Source organism: Chiroxiphia lanceolata, chromosome 12 (genome assembly GCF_009829145.1).
Source record: "Chiroxiphia lanceolata isolate bChiLan1 chromosome 12, bChiLan1.pri, whole genome shotgun sequence".
Lineage (NCBI taxonomy): Eukaryota > Metazoa > Chordata > Aves > Passeriformes > Pipridae > Chiroxiphia > Chiroxiphia lanceolata.
In genome coordinates, this window is record NC_045648.1 from 12,059,192 (window position 1) to 12,080,177 (window position 20,986).

At 39.0% G+C, this 20,986-nt stretch overlaps 2 protein-coding genes across 5 annotated transcripts in view; one reads left to right on the forward strand and one right to left on the reverse strand.

The window, feature by feature from the left end:
* DMXL2 (Dmx like 2) overlaps nt 1-1,571 on the forward strand; it is a 48,224-nt gene extending 46,653 nt beyond the window's left edge. For all 4 annotated transcript variants that reach the window (XM_032699954.1, XM_032699957.1, XM_032699956.1 and 1 more), the window contains one exon: nt 63-1,571. In XM_032699954.1, the coding sequence (XP_032555845.1) occupies nt 63-272 (210 nt within the window). In that variant the 3' untranslated portion in view covers nt 273-1,571. The remainder of the gene's footprint in view (nt 1-62) is intronic.
* A 1,100-nt stretch (nt 1,572-2,671) lies between these two features.
* Nucleotides 2,672-20,735, reverse strand: GLDN (gliomedin). The gene is made up of 10 exons (XM_032700587.1): nt 20,586-20,735; nt 16,977-17,028; nt 14,721-14,738; nt 13,982-14,089; nt 12,097-12,243; nt 11,311-11,436; nt 8,474-8,554; nt 8,266-8,391; nt 7,387-7,537; nt 2,672-4,106 (listed from the first exon to the last, which is right to left on the reverse strand). The coding sequence occupies exons 1-10, from the start codon at nt 20,616-20,618 to the stop codon at nt 3,647-3,649; spliced, it is 1,302 nt and encodes a 433-aa protein (XP_032556478.1). The 5' UTR covers nt 20,619-20,735; the 3' UTR covers nt 2,672-3,646.
* Between the last annotated feature and the right edge of the window lie 251 nt (nt 20,736-20,986).

Genomic DNA, 20,986 nt, shown 5'->3' on the forward strand with positions numbered 1-20,986 from the left:
CATTGGGGGGGGAAATACATATCCTTGAATTTTCATCTCCTTTTGTCATTCTTTTGATACAGGTGTGGAGACTGACTGGCTACAATTTAATTCACTCATTTAAAAATGAACACGCAAAGCAGTCCCTTTTCAGAAACATTGGTGCTGGTGTCACCCAGATTGAAACTGTGCAAGGCAACCGAATCTTCTCCTGTGGAGCAGATGGCACTCTGAAAATGAGGGTTCTTCCCAATGCTTTCAATGTACCTTCAGGCATTTTTGACATTCTGTAGCGTTATGTGAGCTAATCCTGGTTTTATATAATGTCCCTTTAAGTAGCTAAAAACACAGTGATATGCACTGTGGAAAGAAAACATGTTTCCTTTCAAAGCAGTTACTGCAGCATTAAGTATTGTGGGGGGAAAGATATTAAAAAAAAAACAAACAAAAAACCCAAGAAAACCAACGCTTTTACAATGGGTATATTTTGAATATGCCCATAAGGATCCATGGGGTGGAAATGCATGTACTATATTGTGAAAGCAAAGAATTCAACTCAGTACAGTTGGACAGAGAGGGGTTATAGTTCAGTAACCCACAAGCTGCATTTAGTAAGTGTCTTGCAAAGATTCTGACAGTTGTCAGTCACTTAACAAGCACTGTGGCTCTACAAGTCAGTGAGCATTTCTGACATGATTCTGATTACTTTTATTCCAGTTTTTCTCACTAATTGAAGCATGTGTACAACTTCTCATTGTAAAATAGTTTAGTTTTAATTAAGGGTACTCAGTGTATTTGATTTTTGCCAGAAAGTGTAATGGATGCAAATGCCGTGGAACATGTGCAATCAAGGACGTACTGTGAGAGATGTATCATTTTATGCTGAGATTTTTTTTTCCAGTTAGTATTATTGCACAGTTGATACTGTAACTTGCACATCAGCATATTTTTAAATGTGATGGTTTTTAATTTTGCACACTATTTTCCTTTCTTTCTGAGAGCTATGTTTTCTATTGGACACCTGCCTTTACTTTAGGAATGTATTGTAAGCACTAAATGTTTGTAGTGAAGACATCCATCATTCTAGTCAGCTTTTAGTTTTTAAAGTCATTTGTCCAGAAAATACTTCATTAAATGAAGCTGTTAAGAGAATACCAATGGAACATATAATGCCACATTTCAGATGAATGTCAGGCTTTATGTGGCCAGCTAGTAAATAGTGGATAAAACTGGTAATTAAATTATTACCAGAGTATATTGTATAAACTATGCAGAGTTCAATATTGTTTGCTTGTAATATAACTAGCTACTGTTGTCAGATGTATTTTTCTGTTGTAAACAAAACCCATGTTCTTCAATGACTGGAACGGATGTCTGCGTATTTAAATGTTAACAAACTGTCTTATTCCTCCAATGAAAATTTTGATGTCTGTGCTGTATTGTAAGATATTCTAGAATAAAAAGCACCTTTCTCCAAAGGTGATTTTAAATTGCAGCCTATGAAGTATAAGAATTATGAGAAGAAAGAAGAGTAAGTGTCATTGTTTAGTTTTGCCTTTGTAAGTTAAATAAATTACTTTTATTTCATGGAACAGCCCATTCCAGAACTCTTGTTTATTTAGATTTATCTAAATCTCCAGTAGATTGACTGGATGCTGCCTAAGCTAGCTTTACCTTGACCTCAGACTGTACTGAGCTAAAAAATATTTTCAGCTGTTCTAGAAAAGCATAAGGTTAACGGGATTTAGTTCCATAGCTGCAAGAAGCACAGGCTGGTCCTGTCACTGAGAAAACAGGCAGAATTTCCTGGCCTTCCTCCTCCAAGAGGTTGATCCATGTGCTTCGACAATGTCATGCAGAAGTTTACCATGTTTTAAGATAGGCGCACTATCTAGAACTGTGTTTGCCCAAGTATATTGCTGACTTTTAGAAGAGGGGTTAGCCAAGAAAGCTTACTTTATTAGTACTATAACTCAGTTTTTAAAACACCACAAACAAACATAAACATGAAAAAAACTACCAAAAAAAACCCCCACACCCCACAGAAGTCAAAAGCAGCCCATAGAACTGTAGCTCTGGAGTGTGAAGTGTCACATTCTTTATACAGGTATAAATAGAATTGTTAATCTATGAGTTTTTGTGCATGTACTAGTTCAAAGTATTAATTATGATTTTTTGTTTTGTCTGCATCTCCCTCTTCTTTGTCTGCAAGGCCTTAGTGAAAACAGCAGGTATGCTGAGAAGAGGCCCAATCATCACTGTATCACACACTGAAGTTTAGCTGCAGCAGAGGAATTTTTTCAGCTAGAGAAGGTTCTGCAGGCACAGACATTCCCAAATTCATTAATCCCTTTGATGATGTCACAAAGGTATTAAACACTTCAGTGCAGTTCAGGATTTAAATGACACTTTGCATCTAAATATTTGGATGAGCTCCATGAACTTTAGCAATATGCACAGACAGCTTAGAAATTCAAGTAGGGGTTTTCCAAAGAGCACAATTTTGAATATAGATACACAAAACAACAGTAGAGATTTATGTCCCAATGTTGAATTTAGAAACCTGAAATACCAGAACAAAATTAAAAAGTTCCTATTATTTCTCAGCTCTAGCTTTCAAAAATTTGAATGTGAATATGTGGTCTCTGACTTAAGGTTAACAACAAATTAAGCCATTAAGCAGTATGATGAATACATGTATTCCTGCTTAAGCTACTTTATTTTTCTAAGAATAGCAGCAAAAACATATACCCTTCATTTTATGATTTCATTTGTATGGATGAATGTGGGGACATTTTACTTTAGAAATATGTGTTACTGTAATTAAATACAATTGTAAACAAGTTATAATGGTATAGTTTACATGACAGTGAGGGGAAAGGAAGAGGCTGCAGCAACATTCAAAATGCAAACACTGTTAAAAATGAAAATTTAATCATAAATGTTACATCTTCTCTTCAATTTTAAACCTTGGTACTTTTCTTCCAATTCATCATTTATGAAACAAAATGTATATTCAGTACTTCACGTCATTATTCCTATTTTCCTTGTACTTTGGCTGGATTTTGCTTTTGATTACTAACAGTTGATTGAGCTCGTCAAAGGGGAAGCTTTCAGCTTTTTTTCTATTTAAATAACTCTTTCCATCCTCCTTATTTGTAACAGCTGTAAACCTCTGTTCAGAAAAAAAAATCTTCGCTGAGAATCCATGGAAATTAAATGAAAGTGACAAAGGTATTTGTACACAAAAGTTCATTATTTAGATATTTATACTAGACCATAATCACTGACTAGAAAATGATTGCAGAGAAGATGATCGCAACTGAAAGTTATAAATAGTCTCTGCTGAGCACATGACCATGGGATAATCGATGTACATTAGATACAATTATCAGCTGAATAACAGGGGAGAAACAAAAGCAAGTCTGTGCTAACCGTTTGCCAGCTGCAATAGTGAACAGCTATTTTTTAAAAAGATGAGGATGGCCTGTGTAACTGAAGTGTGTTTATAAAAAGGCAACTGATCTTACTTTTAGACACACTCACCAACCACCATCAGTAAACAGAAAATGATGCCAAGTGAAGAGACCCACATGTGTATGTCACAGAGCTTTGAAGAGATTATTTAGACAAGCATGGCTCCCATACATGGCATGTTAAAATATTTTCATCTTCCAAAATGTACAGGGTACACCATTAAGCTCCCGTTCTCCCACGTGTACAAGTTCTTGTCTCGTAGGCTGTACGAAAGCATGGCAAGAACAGACTGTGAAGACCGTAATTCAAACCTTGCATCAACCTGCTTCCCTTTCAGTAAATCAAAAGCAAAACTTACTGTCACGTCCTTAGTGTCAGTAACATAAATAATGCCACATGCTATGAATGCATTACCAGCCTTGGACTTTGGATATGTGGTGTTGATGTGCTGAATGACTGAAAACGTTTCTTCATCAATATGTGCTACCATTATGTTTTCATCAGTGCTCGAGGCATAGATAATCCAGAGCCCCTTCTCGTCCACCGCTATGTTGAAATACGTCTTGGAGTTAGAGAAGAGGTAGTTGCGCCCGTGGTGTAGGGCATTTTCAATGAGCAGAGTGCCCAGCGATGCTCTGTCGAGCCCAAATCTGCAATGAGATACAGTGAGGACTCAGTGCACTGTGTTAAAGTTCATTTCCATGCACACGGGTTGGCTGAAGTAATTCCAAGTGCGTTATTACTGATAGAAGTGTTGTTGAAAGCACTTGAGTTCAAGGACCATTCTGATGTCTTTTAAGATTAAGTTCTCAAAGAACCTTCCAAAACACTAGGAGAAAATTCCGAAGTAACAACCAATCAGAGATGCATAAGAGCATGGACTTGCTTTGGTAGGTCTCACTTTATTTAGTCTGTGAGCTGTATTATCACTTGGATGAAAGAAGCAACTAAAAGGAATGGATATGAAAAAGAATTGGATACCAGGTGAAGGCCCAGACTTGTGAAATGGAATCTGTACATAAGTTTGCTTTTGACTAGAACTAAAGGGAGAAAACGTGAGTGACGAAAGCAGCTTAAATTCTGGGCAGGTTCACCTGGTCTTAGAGTTCCTCTTCTGAAAACAGTCCAGATAACACAGTGATTTGGTCAAATAGACATCAAAGGAATAAAAATTCTACTTTTGCAGAGCCAAAATTCTGACCTCATGCTGGCCTCAACAGGACAGCCTGAATGCTTCATCTCTATAAAGTTGTTTTCATTCCTTGAAATTCCTTAGGACGATGATAATCTGAGGGCAGCAGCAGTGAGCAACTAAATTGTGTTCCTCTACTAGAGGCTAATCAGCTTCTATTGAGACACATCTGCAGTTAGCATTTAACCACCAAATAACTCCATACTTGAGCAAAGGCAGAGGGAGAACGTTTAATCTTTTTAAATAGTGCCCTCTATAAAGAAGCACATTTCATGTCTGACTTCTATCTAACTGTATAGCTCCACTCTTCCAATAGAGGAAGAAAAAACGTTACTCAATACAGGAATCCGCTACACTTACAAGTTTTCTGAGAAGACAGGCTTAATCACAGGAACATTTCAGATCCAGGAACTTATAATAGAAGGAAGAATACTGGAAGGATAATTTTTCAGTCTAAAGGGCATTGATAGCATATACTGGAAAAATCATGATAAGAAAAATAAAGAATGACCAACTTAGATACTTTCCCTTGGCTTTTGGAAAACTCACATCTGCAGCAACTCCATATTCCAGCAGCATTTATGTGCAATAAAAGAACTCTTCAAGGCTGGAGAAGATTTGAGAAATGTGTGTGTCAACCCAGTTAATCTTGTTAGTTGCTTCATGTTTGTAAATGACCTCATGCAAGGGCTAGAAGGACAGCCCTTGACAGGAATAGTCACTCAGAAATGCAGTTTTTCTTCAGGATTTTTTTCTATAAAGAGCCAATAAGAAAAAAACCACCTCAAGATTCATTAGAAAAGTGCAAGATCTGCAACACACAACTGTCTTTTCCTGTTATATGTGAAAATCCTGAAAGGAGCAGAAAAGTGAAGTTTCATTCCTGGGGTTCTCTTGGGCTCCCCAGTCAAGGACAGTCTGCAAAATTCTTTAATCATCTGACACCTTGGGGTCAATGACAACATACAGTGTAATACTTCCATCAACTGCAGGGAACTCAAGCTGCAAACACTTTTCTGATCACTAATAGCAGTGAAGTCAACCAAAAATAACAGAGGTGAGAAAGCATGTTATGAAACAATGTCAGGGATTGGACCATCATGAGAAAACCTGCCAAAGGTCAGACAAACCTAGTTTTGCCAGCTTTTAAATATGACAAGAAACTCCTTTTAAATATTTTTTCAACATTTGCAAGATGAGCCAACCCGATCCTCACCCATTCCTTCCATTAAATCAATACAAAAGAAGTTTTTATGCAGCCCAAATTCAAGGAGTTCACAGTCATAAAATTCACTGTCACAGAATTCGTAGTGCCTCATTCAATCTGTGCTGAAGACAAATAATCTGAGAGTGAATAACTGAACAGAAAGGCCATTTCTCAGCAGCTCCTTAGAGAGGTTTTAAAAATTCCACAAATAGTTTGTGTTCTTCTGTACATGAAAGCATTTCTCAATTAACGGTACCCAAGCAAAGCTGAGGAATCTCTGCCCTATCACTATGTATTGCTTAGACTGTGATGATCTTTACAGAAAAAAAGCCTAAAGGTATTTAAAGGAGGTTGCCAAAAAGCGAGCTTGTCTTTGCAGAATAAATATTATAGAATCCACACAGCTTGCTCACATTCCTTGGCATCCACATGAATATAGGAAGGCAGCACTCACACCTGCTTGGGAATAGACATCAAAGTATAGTAAATGTTCTTGGCTCAAACATCAGGGTCGTGTAAGAACTTGAAAGCGCACGCAATCTTTCACTTGCCCTTGGACTGTCTGTCTTTGGCTCTTCCCACAAGGTGAGATTTTGGTTTTGATTTGTATTGTCTGTCTCTGTCCTCAGGAGAAACCGAAACAGAGACGTAATTCCCAGTTCCAGTTCAGGGACATACATCGGGAGAGTTGTAGGAACCTCTTATTACAAGGAAATCAAACATTGGAGCCACTCCTCCACAATGGAATGTGCAATTCACCAGGTCACCACGTCCTCAGCTGGTGCCTCAGTGCATTCCTCTGCTCCAGCATCCAGCAGCATCCACTCCCAGGCCAGCCAAGAGCAGAGCACGGGACAGCCCAGAGAGCAGCTCTACAGAGCCACCCCCTGTGCCTCCCAGACTGCAGCTGAACCAGTTCTTACTCAGGTGCAGGTAGATGCACAAGTTATTTTTCTAAATCAAATGCCTTTTTCTGATATCCAAATTCCTTAGTCAGTTCTCTTTTCTTTCTTGCAATTATGAACACAGGAAAGAATCCAAGTTGAAGAACACCCATAGCAATGTAATGTATAATAGCAACCTGTTGGACCCCAGGATAGCCAAGAGAAAAATCTGTTGTCATCTCTGCATGTGGCATCTTGTTCATCTTGAGGCCCAGTTGCCCTACCACATAGTAACTGCAGAGGTGAACCCCTTAGACACAGTTCAGCTCTGATGCCTAAAAAACTGTCACAGCAAAGTAGTGGACCTGGGCTACCCTCCCAGTTTCCCTCCTTCTGCAGCATCTCCACACACAAATGGAAGGCTGGTGGCCCACATTGTAGTTACAGATTGTAAAGAATAAGTTTTTCTGTTCTGGAAAGAGTTCTGAGCCATTCCACCATTCTTCCTATTCTAGTTAGGATCAAAAAGAAACACAAAATGGTACAAGGAAAGTTGTCTGCTTTTCTGAGGTTCACCTCTGTCACTTTAGCCCACCGCTCCTCCTTCCACACCATCACTTGCTTTAAGACAACTATGTTTGACTTACTTCAGAATGACATTGGTTCCTCCCTTCTGATAGTACAGATGATTGTTTTGTACTGCATGACCACATCCATAATAGAATCCCGTGATGTTAATGATCCTGTAGCTGTCATTCAGCAAGGCATTGGAATTCTCATATTCTTTTATAGAGTTTCCTAAACAAAGGGGAAAACATGAGAAAAAAAAAGGGACTACCATCTGGCTCATCTAATTTTGAAATCTCTATTCTAAAATTCAGTCTTCAGTAAAAGTCAATCTCAATCAACTGTCTGACAGATAACAATTGTATGTGTGTTTTCAATAATGATTCATCTTGCTGAAATGTGAAGAAGTAATCCAGAGACACACAAAAAAAAAACTATATAGGAGATGAGCAAGAGCCTGTTTCCCACAGACTTAATGGACCCTCATTCTGAACACAGTTGATATATATGCAGAAATATTTCCTTTTTCCACTTAGGTCCTGGGCATTTTCCTGCTCTTAATGTAGCTAATGCAGAAACTGATTCATTTTCATGCCTGGCTAAATGAAAGGGCAAAACTCCTAGCTACAATTTAGAGAAGTAAAGCCATAGAAAAGAGAAACTCTTGAAAGAAAAGAATAAAACACCATGAACACCAGGCATTTAAATTTGAATTTGTTAAAAAAAACAAACTGAAAACTTCAAACTATTTTTAAAATCTAATGTTGCCTCTGAAGATGTCTGACACTACAAATGCCTACAACCATATTTATAGTCAAGTTTTATACAGGTAATATGTAAAATACTCTGAAAAAGATGTGGGTAAAACCCCATTGTACTTATTACTTTAGTTTGAAGGGATTAAGGAAGCAGTGTCAGTATAACAATGGATTTTGGATTATGACTACTACTAAAAATACCTAAGAAATGCATGGTAAGCCAAATCCTTTCATCACTTATATTTGCAGGCTCCCGCATCCAAGTTCCAAATGTTTGCTGAACACTGACAAAGTGAACAGGACTTCCCACAGATGTTATGACGCATTCTAGTAGAAAAAAAAGCACATGTCCATGATCTGTGACACTAAAACAGCAAGTAGCACTTAGTCATGCTCTGCAGCAGGTTACCAGGTTTTTTTGAAGGACCAGGGGTTCTCTCTTCAGCTTTTCCAGCCAGGGTGTCATCATTTGGTACATCACATGTCTCACCTGGAGTTGAGGGAGAAATGGTAAAATATGTCATTTTTCTCTATTTGACATGACAGACAAAAGACATTTCTCTGTTTGACATGCACATGACAGATGTGCACATCAGTGACTCCACTAAAATAAAAGGATGACAACTGGGATTTTGTTTCACCTGAGAAAAAAATCTGCTCAGGTTGGTCTGGTCAAAAAATGAGATTAGGAAAGATTTGCTCTCACTCCTGCCAAGGAAATGAAATGTTTGGGTTGGTTTGTTTCCTTGAGGTTGTCAGGCTGACAGTGAACTTTGAGGAGTAACTAATTAAATCAAGAGATTTAATTCCTTAGCTATGAGTTCCTGAGTAGCTGCTTAGAAAGACAGTTGCCCTTTTTTCCTTATATAACTTTACACAACTGAGGTAGTTGGAAAACGGCTGATTTCGCAGTAATACCAAAAACATTTTCTTGGGAATGAGTGGTTGTTAAACTCAAAAGCATCATTCCCAGATTGCCACACTCCAGCCCAAGACAGCAATAAAGCACTAACACATACACTGAGCACAATGATGCATAAGATTGCAGCTCAGCCACTCATGCCACAGAAGCAGTAGTGTGAAAGACTGAGGGAAATGATGGATTATGATACTTACAGGCATAGAAATGTTTCACATTAGAAACAAACACCTGGAAACATTTTTACCCACCCCTCAACAGTCTGAGGAGCATTGGTTGGATTTTCCCTTTGAGTTTACCGTTAAAACAAGGCCTGAATTATTTATGGATCTTTTTCTGTAAAACCAGGTACCTCTTCTGCCCTTAAAACAATGTGACACATTTCAGTTTGCTTAGCAGGAATAACCGCAGAGAACAGTTCTCAGCTTTTTGCTGAAGATATCCTTATTTCATTGTAGCCTTGTTTTCTAATTCCATCCTTAACTTTCATCTTACATATTGCACACTGCTTGATATACAGGCTGTAAATTCTTTTAGACACATATTCTTCTTGTTTCTTTGCCACATATTTCTGGGATTTACAGATCTGTGCTGAAATTTAAGTGAGAAAGATAGTAAAAATATGAAATAAAGTAATGCTGAAAGGGCACCATGACATTGAGGAAAGAAAGGACAGATTATACTGAATTGTTGTTTTTTCCTTTAGGTTGTGTCCTCTCTTTGCTCATGCGGACAAAAACTACTCCAACACGAAGCAAGAACAAGATGTATTTCTCCCATCCTTTTATCTAAGGCATTTGGTGAAATGACATTGAAAGTTTGCAAGCGATCACAGTGCATCTCCAAAAAAGGCCTAAACAGTCAACCCAACCACGGTAAGCTCAGTGCCCTATAGCTGGAATCTACCAATCCCTCTGGATCCCTTTCCAGCTTCTGATCACAAAATATTGTCAGAATATCTCAAGAAAGGAACCCACTCAGCAGAAATCATGAGTTGCAATGCACAAGTTAATTTTCTTGGGCTGAGTCTGATAGATGCCGTTGACTGGATGAGCAGTTCCCTGTACAGTAGTTTATCTAAGGCTACAGAGCAGTCAGGGAGCAGGTCAGTGCAGCAAAGCTGAGTGTGCTATTTGTGTTTGAGGATAGCTGCAGTACTCTGAGGGCCTTTCAGCTGCATCAATCAGACAGCAACTCAAATTAAAAAGACAGTTTTCAATCAGAGACTCTTATGGGAAATTTTCATTACTTTCTTTCCATCAAAAAACCAAGATAAATATCCTACTGATTCCTATCATAAAATGTTCTGGTTGAGAGTTAGTGGAGTTTACAAGACATTAAAACTATTGATTTGGTCTGTTGGAGGAGGGATGGAGCAAGGCAGTTTGGAGCAGAGATGTTTTGTTTCTTTTAGAATTCACTAACAGTACCATTGAGAAAAAATACACCCGAGCTTCCAACTCATTATTCTCTTTTTTGAAGAAAAAAAAAGTTTTACCCAATTCAAAATTTAATTTGAAGAAACCAGTCTTGTATTCTTATGTAATAAGTTAATTACAGTTGTAAATCAGTATGTACATTCTCTTTCCTTGAAAAGGATATGAATATTTAATTATAAAAGCTGGGTTATTCTTTGAATTTTGGTAATAAGATCTCATGGCTTACTAAGTCATAAAACATAAAAGCTCATTGAGGAAGATCTCATCTTTGCAGAGTTATTTGACTGTAACTCCCATTTGCACACTGCGATTTCAAATCCATCAGAAATCCATCAGAAGGCTTATCCTGCAAAGCACTTCAGGCTGCTTCAACACTTGGAAAGAGGCCACATGAGCAAATGGCTCAATTATCTCCTATAGTACTTCATGCATTTCTGAACTTCAAATAGGATGAGATTTCTGCTCCAGCTCTCTACTTTCTGTTGTAGGGAGTCCCTCTGGGCTCTGTTCAGATACTTCAATATCCAGAATCAGGGTGATGTATTTACATGTAAAATTAGAAATTCAGCATTTAAAAAGCCAAAAATTTTAACTGCATTTCTCATACTTTCCAAATTTATCCCATCTAACAGAAAAACACCGTTTTTAAACACTTTGCCTGACCATTAGCATAGCACAATGAAAAGACTAATATTGTACAGGTGGTAACTTGCTTCCTTATTCAACCATATTTCAGTAAAACACCTAAACATATATTCAGCTTTAAGTTTGCAGTTTTACTGATGCCAAGCGAAATTAAACCTGTGCTTACTGTTTTGTGACACTTGAAGCAATATTTTAATATTGAACTAGTTCATAATACAAAAAAGAACAGTGGGGAGAACTAACCTGTGCATGTGCTGCTGCATGTGTTCTCCTGAAGCTCTGCTTTAGCTTTACCTTTACGTTTACCTGGAGGCCCCGGGGGTCCAGGTGGTCCAGGGGGCCCTGGTGGTCCAGGTTCACCTTTTGCACCTGTGTACAAAACAGAGTCCTGTCACAGGCCTTGCACAGACAACAGGCAACCTGCAGAGAACCACGTGGCAGACTTGGAGACATCTCTAAAACAGCCTCTCTCTTTCTTAAGAGGTTTCTGAGTACAGAAATATGGTGCAATACACACTAGAATGCTGGCTGTTGCCATAAAGAATTTCACAAGGTGTAGGTCATCAGTGCATTTTATCTGTCTGGATTACAGGCACATTAGAGAGCTGTATAGCACTGCTGCCTTTTACTCACTGCATTCTAAGACCTCAACTTCAGATGCTACATTGCTGTAATTTTACACAGTTTGGCTGCTTCATGTATTCCTGCGTGGATATCTGACCCTCATTTTCTAATAGAGAAATAAAACCACACTGAAAGAAAGAGCAGGAAAAGGTCAGCTGTCTGGAAGTGTATTGGAAAGAGTGGAGTTCACAAACACCTCAACCTAAAGCCCAAGCAGAAAAGTTTTTGTGAAGACTTGCATTACAAAGAGAACAATCTCCTGGGCACAGCAATACTCAAACTTCACTGTGTGTGTATACCATATTTATACTGGTTGGTCCTGCTCTTGCACATCACATTCATGCTTCAGAAGTGGAAGGTATCTTTTTCTGTCAAGCACACTGTTGCAAGAGAACTTCTTCATACCTTCTAATATCACATCACTGCTTGCATCCCCCTTTTCCCCCTTGGTTCCTCTTGCACCTTTTACTCCTGGCATACCATCCTTGCCAGGTAAACCCATTTCTCCAGGTTCTCCTTTCTGTCCTTGATCACCTTTTGGTCCTGGCAGACCTAGAAATAAAAAGCATTTCAGTACCAAGAACTCTACTCCAGCATTAAGCACCAATTAATACATATTTTTACTGCAAACCATATTCACTCTAGTTATTTTTTTTTCACCTGTATTTAGCTGGGTAGCTGTAATTTGTTTGGATTTCAAAGAAATGTTGTAACCTAATATGAAGGGAAACTGTGTGCAATTTGTCTGGTGCAAATAATATATTCTCTACCTTGTGATCTCTGAGTTTTGAACACAGATCACACAGGCCTGGACCTCATTAATACTGGCAGGAGAATTTCTGGATAAGTAGAAATACTGTGGAAAGATGTGAGGTCATGCCTTTATTTCACATATGTAAGACATTGAAGAAAGGCATTATCATAGCTCATCTAGGGGTTTTTTTAAAGTAATTAGGCACAAACTTTACAACACACATTGCACTTTTAACTTTTTCCACCGTCCCAATAGAACATAGATACAGCTGTCTAGCAATGCTTTCTGTGGCTGTTATAACTCTACACTTGCTAGAAGCATGATTAGCCCACATACTTTTTGCACTTGATCATGTAGTAAATTCATATATTTAACAAGATATTCCTTTGTCCTGTGTGATTTAGTTCTGCAATAGGAAAAAATTGTGTGTTTGTACAACTGACACATCGAAACTCTCCACCCTCTACTTTTGTGCCAGTTACTATTTTCTCACTTCAGGAGAGAGAAAAATGTTTACAAATAGAAATGTCAGTGTTCTTGTGGGCATAGATTTCAAATAAATTACATTTGTTAATACTTGAGAAGAAACTGCTTGTTTTTCTACTATGGTTTTACTACTTAAATTGATTTTGCATAATCAGAAGCAGAACTACAGTTTGCGGTTGAAATCCAAAATGTGCCTGACACAATTGCCACCTGGCTCTCTGAAGACTGGTTCTCACTTTCATTTCCAACTTTAAAAATTCATTGAGGATACTGAAGAGACAGAACACATGTTGTTTCAAGGTACAGTAGGCAATTGTTCCACTTACACCTGCCAGCGAGTCCACACAGCTCCATGTGAAAAGCCAGAATAATAGATGGGTCACTACAAACACCAGCCTGCATACCAGCCTGTCTGCTCATCAACATACCCTTCCTCTTCTCCATCCTCTCTCAGTTCCACCATTCTGACACTCTTTTGTCCCTTCCCCTCCTCCCATTCACCACCTGCTGCTTTCTCTCTCTGCCTTGGAGACACCAGTTATCCATCAGCACTGTCACACAGCTCGTCTGCCCCAGGTAAATCAGTGGAGAAACCAAGTATTGCTTTAAGATCTCACAGCATTGAATCTGGAACCAAATCTGCGGTAACATATATAACAACTTTCACCCCCAAACTCTGGCTTTCTTTTTAAAAAGTCTGAAGTCAAGGGTTGTGATGTTGGCAGGTTGAGGGAGTAGAAATATACTTACAATAATAGCAATTACTAGTGAGTTCAGAATATGGATATTCAATTAAGTGAGTTCAGTAATTTTAGTGTGCAATATTCTATGGTGTATATATACCATCTTCCTCACTGTAGAGGAAGTCTGAATAATCTGCCAAAGCTTAGTATGAGACAATAAATGGTACAGAATTCTGTAACATGCACCTTCTTTGTAAACTTTGAAACCCTTCTCCCTGTACAAAGGTCTACAAGAAAGAACAACTGAATATAGCAGTAAAAAAAAAATGTTGGTTTTTTTTTTTTAAATAACCATTAAAAAAAATACCTATTTTTCCTCTTTTTCCATTTAGTCCTGGTTCTCCCTTTTGTCCTGGTATGCCTGGGACTCCATCTGATCCATTGTAGCCAGGCAGTCCATCAAGTCCAGGAGGCCCTGATGAAACCAAAGAGCACAACTGTATTTTCACTGCTAAATGCAATTTATCCTTAAATCTACTACATTTACATGCAGTATGTTTTTATATATATACTTGAACCCTGGAAAAACATAACTCATACTTTTCTGATACTGAGAACTACTCTAAGCAGACTCACAGTAAAGCAGCACACAAAGAAAGCAAGTACACATTCATACAGCAACACTTGAGTGAGAACAGGGAGAGAGAATTAAATAAGAAAGGAGGAAAAGCTATGGGGGAAGTAGTCAATAATCAATACTTTTAAAGAGATGTTAAATTACAATATCCATTTATTCCGGGTTTTTTAATATATAGACTCCTCTCTTCAGCTAAATGCTACTTAAGCACTCTTAATTCCATTTGGTTTTGATTAAATATTCTACTCCCTTCACTAGAAAATTATAATTTCTAAAACCTCCCCCGCCTCAGAAGGGGCACGAGTTGACCTATATACAAAAACTATAAAGGCAGGCATTCAACCTTCCCTCATGCTAAATAGAAAAGGAAAAGTATTTTGTGAAAGATGCATTTCTACATTTCAACATTTTGTACCAGCAACTGTTTTAATTACCTCAAAATGTTATTCAAATTATCCAAGTGTCTTACCTGGGGGACCTGGAGGGCCTACAGTAAGAAAAAAAAACACAGGAAGAAATGGTGAATTTAACCTACCAAGAAAAAAAAGCAATTCCAAATTGAACTGATTAGCATTAGATCAGAACAGTAAAAGGGGAGGAAAACCCCTCAAATTTCAAAATTAACATCTAGCTATTTAACTGCTTTGTATTATAAATAACTATCTGAGCATTAGCAGTAGCTCAGACTTAGTGAAAGAGAATCCTTCAACATAATTACATATACACATTTTGCTTTTTTCAGATTTCAGTTGATAAAGGTTTGACAAAAAACCTGTACAATGAAATCTCACTGTCAGGGGCTTCAGTACCTGCACAAAGCCATGGATGCAAGGCACTTAACAGCCATTACCTTTCCTTCACATAAGTGTTCTCCAACAACCTGTTATAGCAGAAGATTAGTAGCTTTGCAATACTGCTGAATGGCACGATTAAAAAATCTTGTTAAAAATACACCATATGCCACACTGCTCTGTGTTTTACAGATATTTCATTGCCACTCAGGACTCAGACTATTTAAATTTTAAAAAAAGACAGAGGGAAGGGAAGGTTTGGGGAGGGGAGGGGAGATTGTATCATTCCTATTAACTACATCTAAATCCCAATCCGGTTTTTCACATGTGATTGTTCTCCAGCCTGGATTGAGCTTCCCACAGAAACTGCTTGGTGCATTAGAACTTGAACTCACTTCAGGTATTCAGCAACACTGAAACCTTAATGTCTTAATGTCTCTGACATAGCTCAGATAAAGGGCCCTAATGAGAAGCAAGCATAGCAGGTAAAAGTAAAGCAAGACTAAAAGAGAAAATGTTCCTGATGTTTCTGTAACAAGATTTATCTTCTATGATACCCAGTACACATTAAGAAAAAAAAAAAAAAACACTTTAGGACAATACAAAGAAAGGTGGCAGTTGCAATTAAAGAACCAAATTAGTTCTATGAACATTGTTATCCAGCCAAAGTACTCTCTTGCTTCAGCAAAACTCTCTACAACAGAAAATAACAGTAATTATTAGATTTCCCTAAAGATGACCATTTTCAGTATTAATTACAAAGTATTATAAGTAAAGTGAAAACCATCTTACAATACCACTATAACAATTATCCCTTTTAATCAGTACAGGCAGTAACATCAGTTAACATCTTTCTGCCATTTCTCTAGCAAATGGCCATTTTTTCCACACTACAATGTTATATCCTATTAGTGCATTCACTTACTTCCTCATCCCCAAAACTGAGGCTCTTTGTATAAGCAAAAGATAGATAAGAAAGGTGCTTGAAAGGCAGCAAATGACACTAGGGCCTATAGCAGAGAAAGCCAAGCATTTAATGGTGTTCAGGGAGAAGAAGGTACAGAAGGCACTCAGTAATGTGAATTTACAAATCCTAAGCCCAAAGAAGCAAACTTTTAGACTGTTTGTGTTTCAGTCTGTTAGGATCAGAACTGACCTACAACTTCAGAAGCAGTATTTAACATGTGTGTACTATGGTACTTCTCATTTGTGTTGAATCAGTGGAGTCAAATGGACCTAATAGCCATTTGAAAACTCAAACCAGACAGCAAATGAAGCATTTTCTTTAACTCATAAAAAACTGACTTCTTCCTAATCTTCTACTTTTCAAAAATAACATGACTGATTCTGTGATAGACTTCAAAGCTGGACAGTTGCTCTTAAATTGGCTGCTCCCTGAACTCTTCACCAAATCACATCAAAACTTCTCACACCTTTTCTGGTCCCAACCATGAGCTGCTCCAGCTCCTCCCTGGTAAGATGTGAAACATCCTGTAGCCATGGGTCCAATGCAGCTGAGACAAGGTGCTCATCCAAGTCCCACTGCTCCACTGCAGTTGCAACAACAGGAGTGGGTTTCTATACCATCTGTGTTCATCCCATGTTAGGTTTCAAGTGTGGCATACACAAAAATACCATGATTAAACCTCAATTAGTATTTTAAACACCTAAGTCTGAGAGATTTGTTTATGAAAATTACATGGAAAAGAAATAGCTCCAAGTAACATCAACTGAGCTCCTGAAATTCCAACATTTGTATTAAATGGGTACAGATAAGTCCCAAAGTGGCATCCAGTACCTTTTTTTTTTTAAACTCTGATAGAGTAAATAGCACAGTTCTTTGACACAGTTATTGACCTCAGGTTCTTTGAGAACACTGTATTTCTGTGTTCCTGAAGGTCACAGAGGTTCAATGATTAAGGCAATAAGCATACCTGTTAAGCATATCCCTTTTGTGCTGTTACATAAATCCACCATCACTCGGACCTAATATTGCAAAGAAAGTAAAGTTGAAAACAATGTATTTCATAAAAGTGTCTGGTTCACTTTACCTACAGAAATAATTTGAAAAACAAAGATACAACTGGCCACTTTGTTAATAAGATAAACTTTTCAGAATTACCTTAACACTGTGACACCATCCACCTCATCAGACTGTTTGTCTCATAAGCATCTGTTCAATACACCTCATATTAATCCTTACTGAAAATATGAATAAAATATTGGCCAGACAACTCCATACATCATCTAGTCAGCAAATTTCACACATTACTGTAAAACATGTATTAAAAGCCAACATTAGCCAATAAAAATTACATTTGATTTTATTTTATATTTGCATCAAATGATGGAAACTTTTTCAACACAGCATATTAAGGCAGAAAGGTGTCCTGTGTTCCAAATAAGTGATTTCTTATCTTTGAATAACCAAGATCTGCAAATTTGAAATGGACCTTCATCCACTCAAAATAATTCATCACAACCATGACAGATTTTATAAAACCAAGCTGGAAGACACATTCATAAAGATGCTCTTAATCTAGAGTAGAATAAAATGTATCAATTAAAAAGTCATCACTACAAAATACATGACTCTTGGCTGGGCAAATATTCACTTTACGTGTCCTGCATACTGAAAGTCAACACTCTAAAATATTTTGCAACTCATCAAAACAACCAGCAGAAATATGAACATGAGCACTGACAATGCCTCAGCTCTTTTGTGGGAAAGTCTAATGTTCATAGCCAGGAAATAAAAAGGTCATTACTTCAGGGCTGTGCAATATATGCTAATTTATGAAACATTTACCAAGAGTTTCACATTTATTCATCTTGGTACAATTACTCTATTTACAAATAATGGAATGCACTAGTCCCAAAGGACAGAACAAATGAGTGCAAGGCAATCTGAAAGGCAGATTGAAGTTTAATCCTAGAAAGGTTATTTGCCATTGTCAATCATAATTTTTAAAATTAATGCATCATTAGTTTCAACTGACAAATCTAACAGACTCAAAGAAAGGCAATTATTTTGATGGCAAGGATTCTTTTCCTGAAAAACCAAACCATACTTGACGATGGGTTCCTGTTCTGCTTGATGCATACTCTGAAGGCACTGGATTCCAGACTGGACTGGAAGAGCTCTTACATTTAAGAAATTTAGACTCAATTTAAATTAGCTGAGAAGTGCTGACTGGTTTTGAACATCAGGCTTGTTCTCTTTCCCCTCACACTCCTCAAAAATACCTGTCTCCTACCTTTTAATTTGTAAAATACACATTGTCCATGTGTACTCTAATTCTAACTGCATTTTAATTAAAATAGTTCTATTGAGGTTGATGAAGTGATCACAACTTGCTTTGGGGCCCTCCAATTATCTCAGCAGCACTACTTTTACCATTCAGTGCAACTCAGGTGACAATTGAAAGGACATGGCACTCAGGAAGTGCAAACAGACTATAGCAGAACCTCCAGCTTAGCAATGAGAGGTGAGCAGACTGTTCAATCAGCCAGCATCATCACTAAGAAAAGCTACAGATGAAAGTATCTTATTTAAATGCTAGAAATTAAGTTTTCTCACAAAGAAATGGGGAAAAAAATTAAAAAGAAAAAAGACTAAACTATGAAACAACTACTCAGATAATCGGTAGCCCCCATAAGCCGCCACTTCTTGCACTGTCTTAAATCACACTTTGAAACCTACTGGACTGTTACCTTTGTATCAGTCTTTCTGCAGCAACAGATTTGCCAGTTTCCTATTTTCTAACAAAATAAGTATATGTAAACACAAACACAGAAATAATAGGCCCAGAACCGAAAATATACTCATGTTAACAAAGCTAAAATATGGGGCTTGATGCCTAAGGTTATTTCAAAGATCCTTGAGCAGTGGCCACACCAGATCTCTGGGAGCAGTGGGACACTGACACCTGCAGAAATTGGTGCTTCCACCACAAGAGAGAACCCGCTCAGGCAAAACCTCCATTCAGGGCCCACATTCAACAGAGGTTGGAACGTTGCTCCAAGGCCCACCAGTGTAACAAGGGTCATCTCACCAACTCTAAGAAACTTTGTCTCACAGCACAAAAGCAGTCAAGCCTTGAAATTAACTTAGTGGGAGTTATATTCCAAACATAGAAATGCAGGAGTGGGAGGAGGGGGTGCTTGAAAATTTTTCTAAGGGCACCTTTTTTCCCCTTGAGCAAGTGAGTCTGCACACACACACTCCTCTGAGCAGCAGCCAGAAAAATGTTTGATGGGAGCTTTGTAAGAACAAAAAGGCATGACCACCCCCCCCCCCCAGCAACTCCCTGCAGGATACATTTAAAAGATGCACATGCACACAGCAGTAGTCACAGTGGACATTTAAAGGCACAAGTGCATATTCTGGCCACATGCTGTTAAAATATACACCATGTGCTTGGTTCTATTTGGAGAGGGTAATAAAATTCACATAATCTGTATGTGGTACCTAATGGCAGTGGAGTAACACATTTAATGGCCACTGTCAAATTATCCAGGCATCCAAGTGCCACTAAAAATAAAAAAAAGTCACTATCAAAACTCTCTGCTCTACGGTCTCTTTAGCTCTACTATTAAAGGAGTAGTTATCACTGTGAAATGATGATTACAATAATTTATTAACAAAACATGCCAACAGAACACTACTGAAGAGGTATTTTCTGCACATACTTTTTAAAACCAGTAATATTAATGACATGAGTAAGAGCCTGAGTTAACCTCTCCTGCTTTTTTTTTTTGTGGGCCTATGCCTGCAGCCCTTACTGGGACAGAATTTCCATTAAGGTTCTCTCAATAGTAATATTTTTCTTACATTTCTTCTGACTCAGAACGTAAAAGTTTTTCAATCTATTTAAAATTTTTCAGCTATGTGACCTGTTTCCTACTGAGCAAGATAATCTTTTCACCGACGTGCAAAAAACTATGCCAGTTTTGCCAGAGAGAAAGGACATACAGTTCTCCTGACCCGTCAAATCCCACCCTAAATTTAACCCTTACTGAAAGAGCACTATCAATCTCAAAGAAATCAAAATCAAACCAAATGAAATTTCACTGATAAAGTGATGTCCAGTACCCTGCAGTGAGATGCTGAACAGCAGAAAACACAGGGGGGTTCTGCTTGTGGTGTTGGGTTTAAAAACCTGAAACCTTGGAAACTGGTAACTTAGAAACTGACTTCTTATTGCAACTAAATTTTTGAAGTTACGTGAAATCCTAAAGTTCCCTCCCTTTGTCTGTGTAACTTCGACTTGTAAAGTTTAACGGCAACCTCAACTCTGTGGCCCATCAGCTCTGTCGTCTCAGCATTTACAGACAACAGTAGGAACCACTGTTCCTTAGGCGCGAGATTCCAAGCACCAGGTGGGTGTGTTGGCTCCAGGTAAACCCCGCCGCGGCAGGAGCGGGACGGCACCCCCAGGGCAAACCGCGGGGCTGGCGGGATCCTCAGGCTACAGCTGGGACAAGCGACAGTCCCAAATCCCCCATCCCCCGGCGGCACCCCAATCCCGGCGGGGCCGTACCGGCACCATGGAGTAGGTCAGCATCATCAGCATCTCGTCGCTCTCGGCGCGCACGGTGCCGCGGCCGCGCTCCCCGCGCCGGCTCCGCTTGGTGCGGGCGGCGGGGGCGGCGGGGCCGGGCTCGCCCGGCAGCCCCCGCACGGAGCCGTTCCCCCGCACCGCCTCCAGCTCCCGCAGCGCCGCGCCGAGCTCCCGCCACTGCGCCAGAAGGAACAGCGTGCCCGCAGCGCTCAGCGCCGACAGAAGCCCCACGGCCGCCAGCAGCGCCCGCCCGCCCGCCGCCTCCATCGCACGGGCACGGGCGGAACGCCGCCGGGGCGCATTTATCCCCAGGGATGCTGCGGGAGGGGGCCCGGGGCAGGGGACGGGGCATCGGGGCCACCGAGCCCGGCCGCCACCGT

Excerpts from the sequence above, each read along its gene's own strand:
- GLDN (XM_032700587.1), bottom strand. The coding sequence starts at position 20,618 with ATGCTGATGATGCTGACCTACTCCATGGTGCCG. Across the intron at positions 12,244-13,981 it reads TGGAAAAAGAGGAAAAATAG|GTCTGCCAGGACCAAAAGGT; the intron begins GTATTTTTTTTA and ends TTTTATTTCTAG. Across the intron at positions 7,538-8,265 it reads GCTTACCATGCATTTCTTAG|GAAACTCTATAAAAGAATAT; the intron begins GTATTTTTAGTA and ends CCCTTTGTTTAG.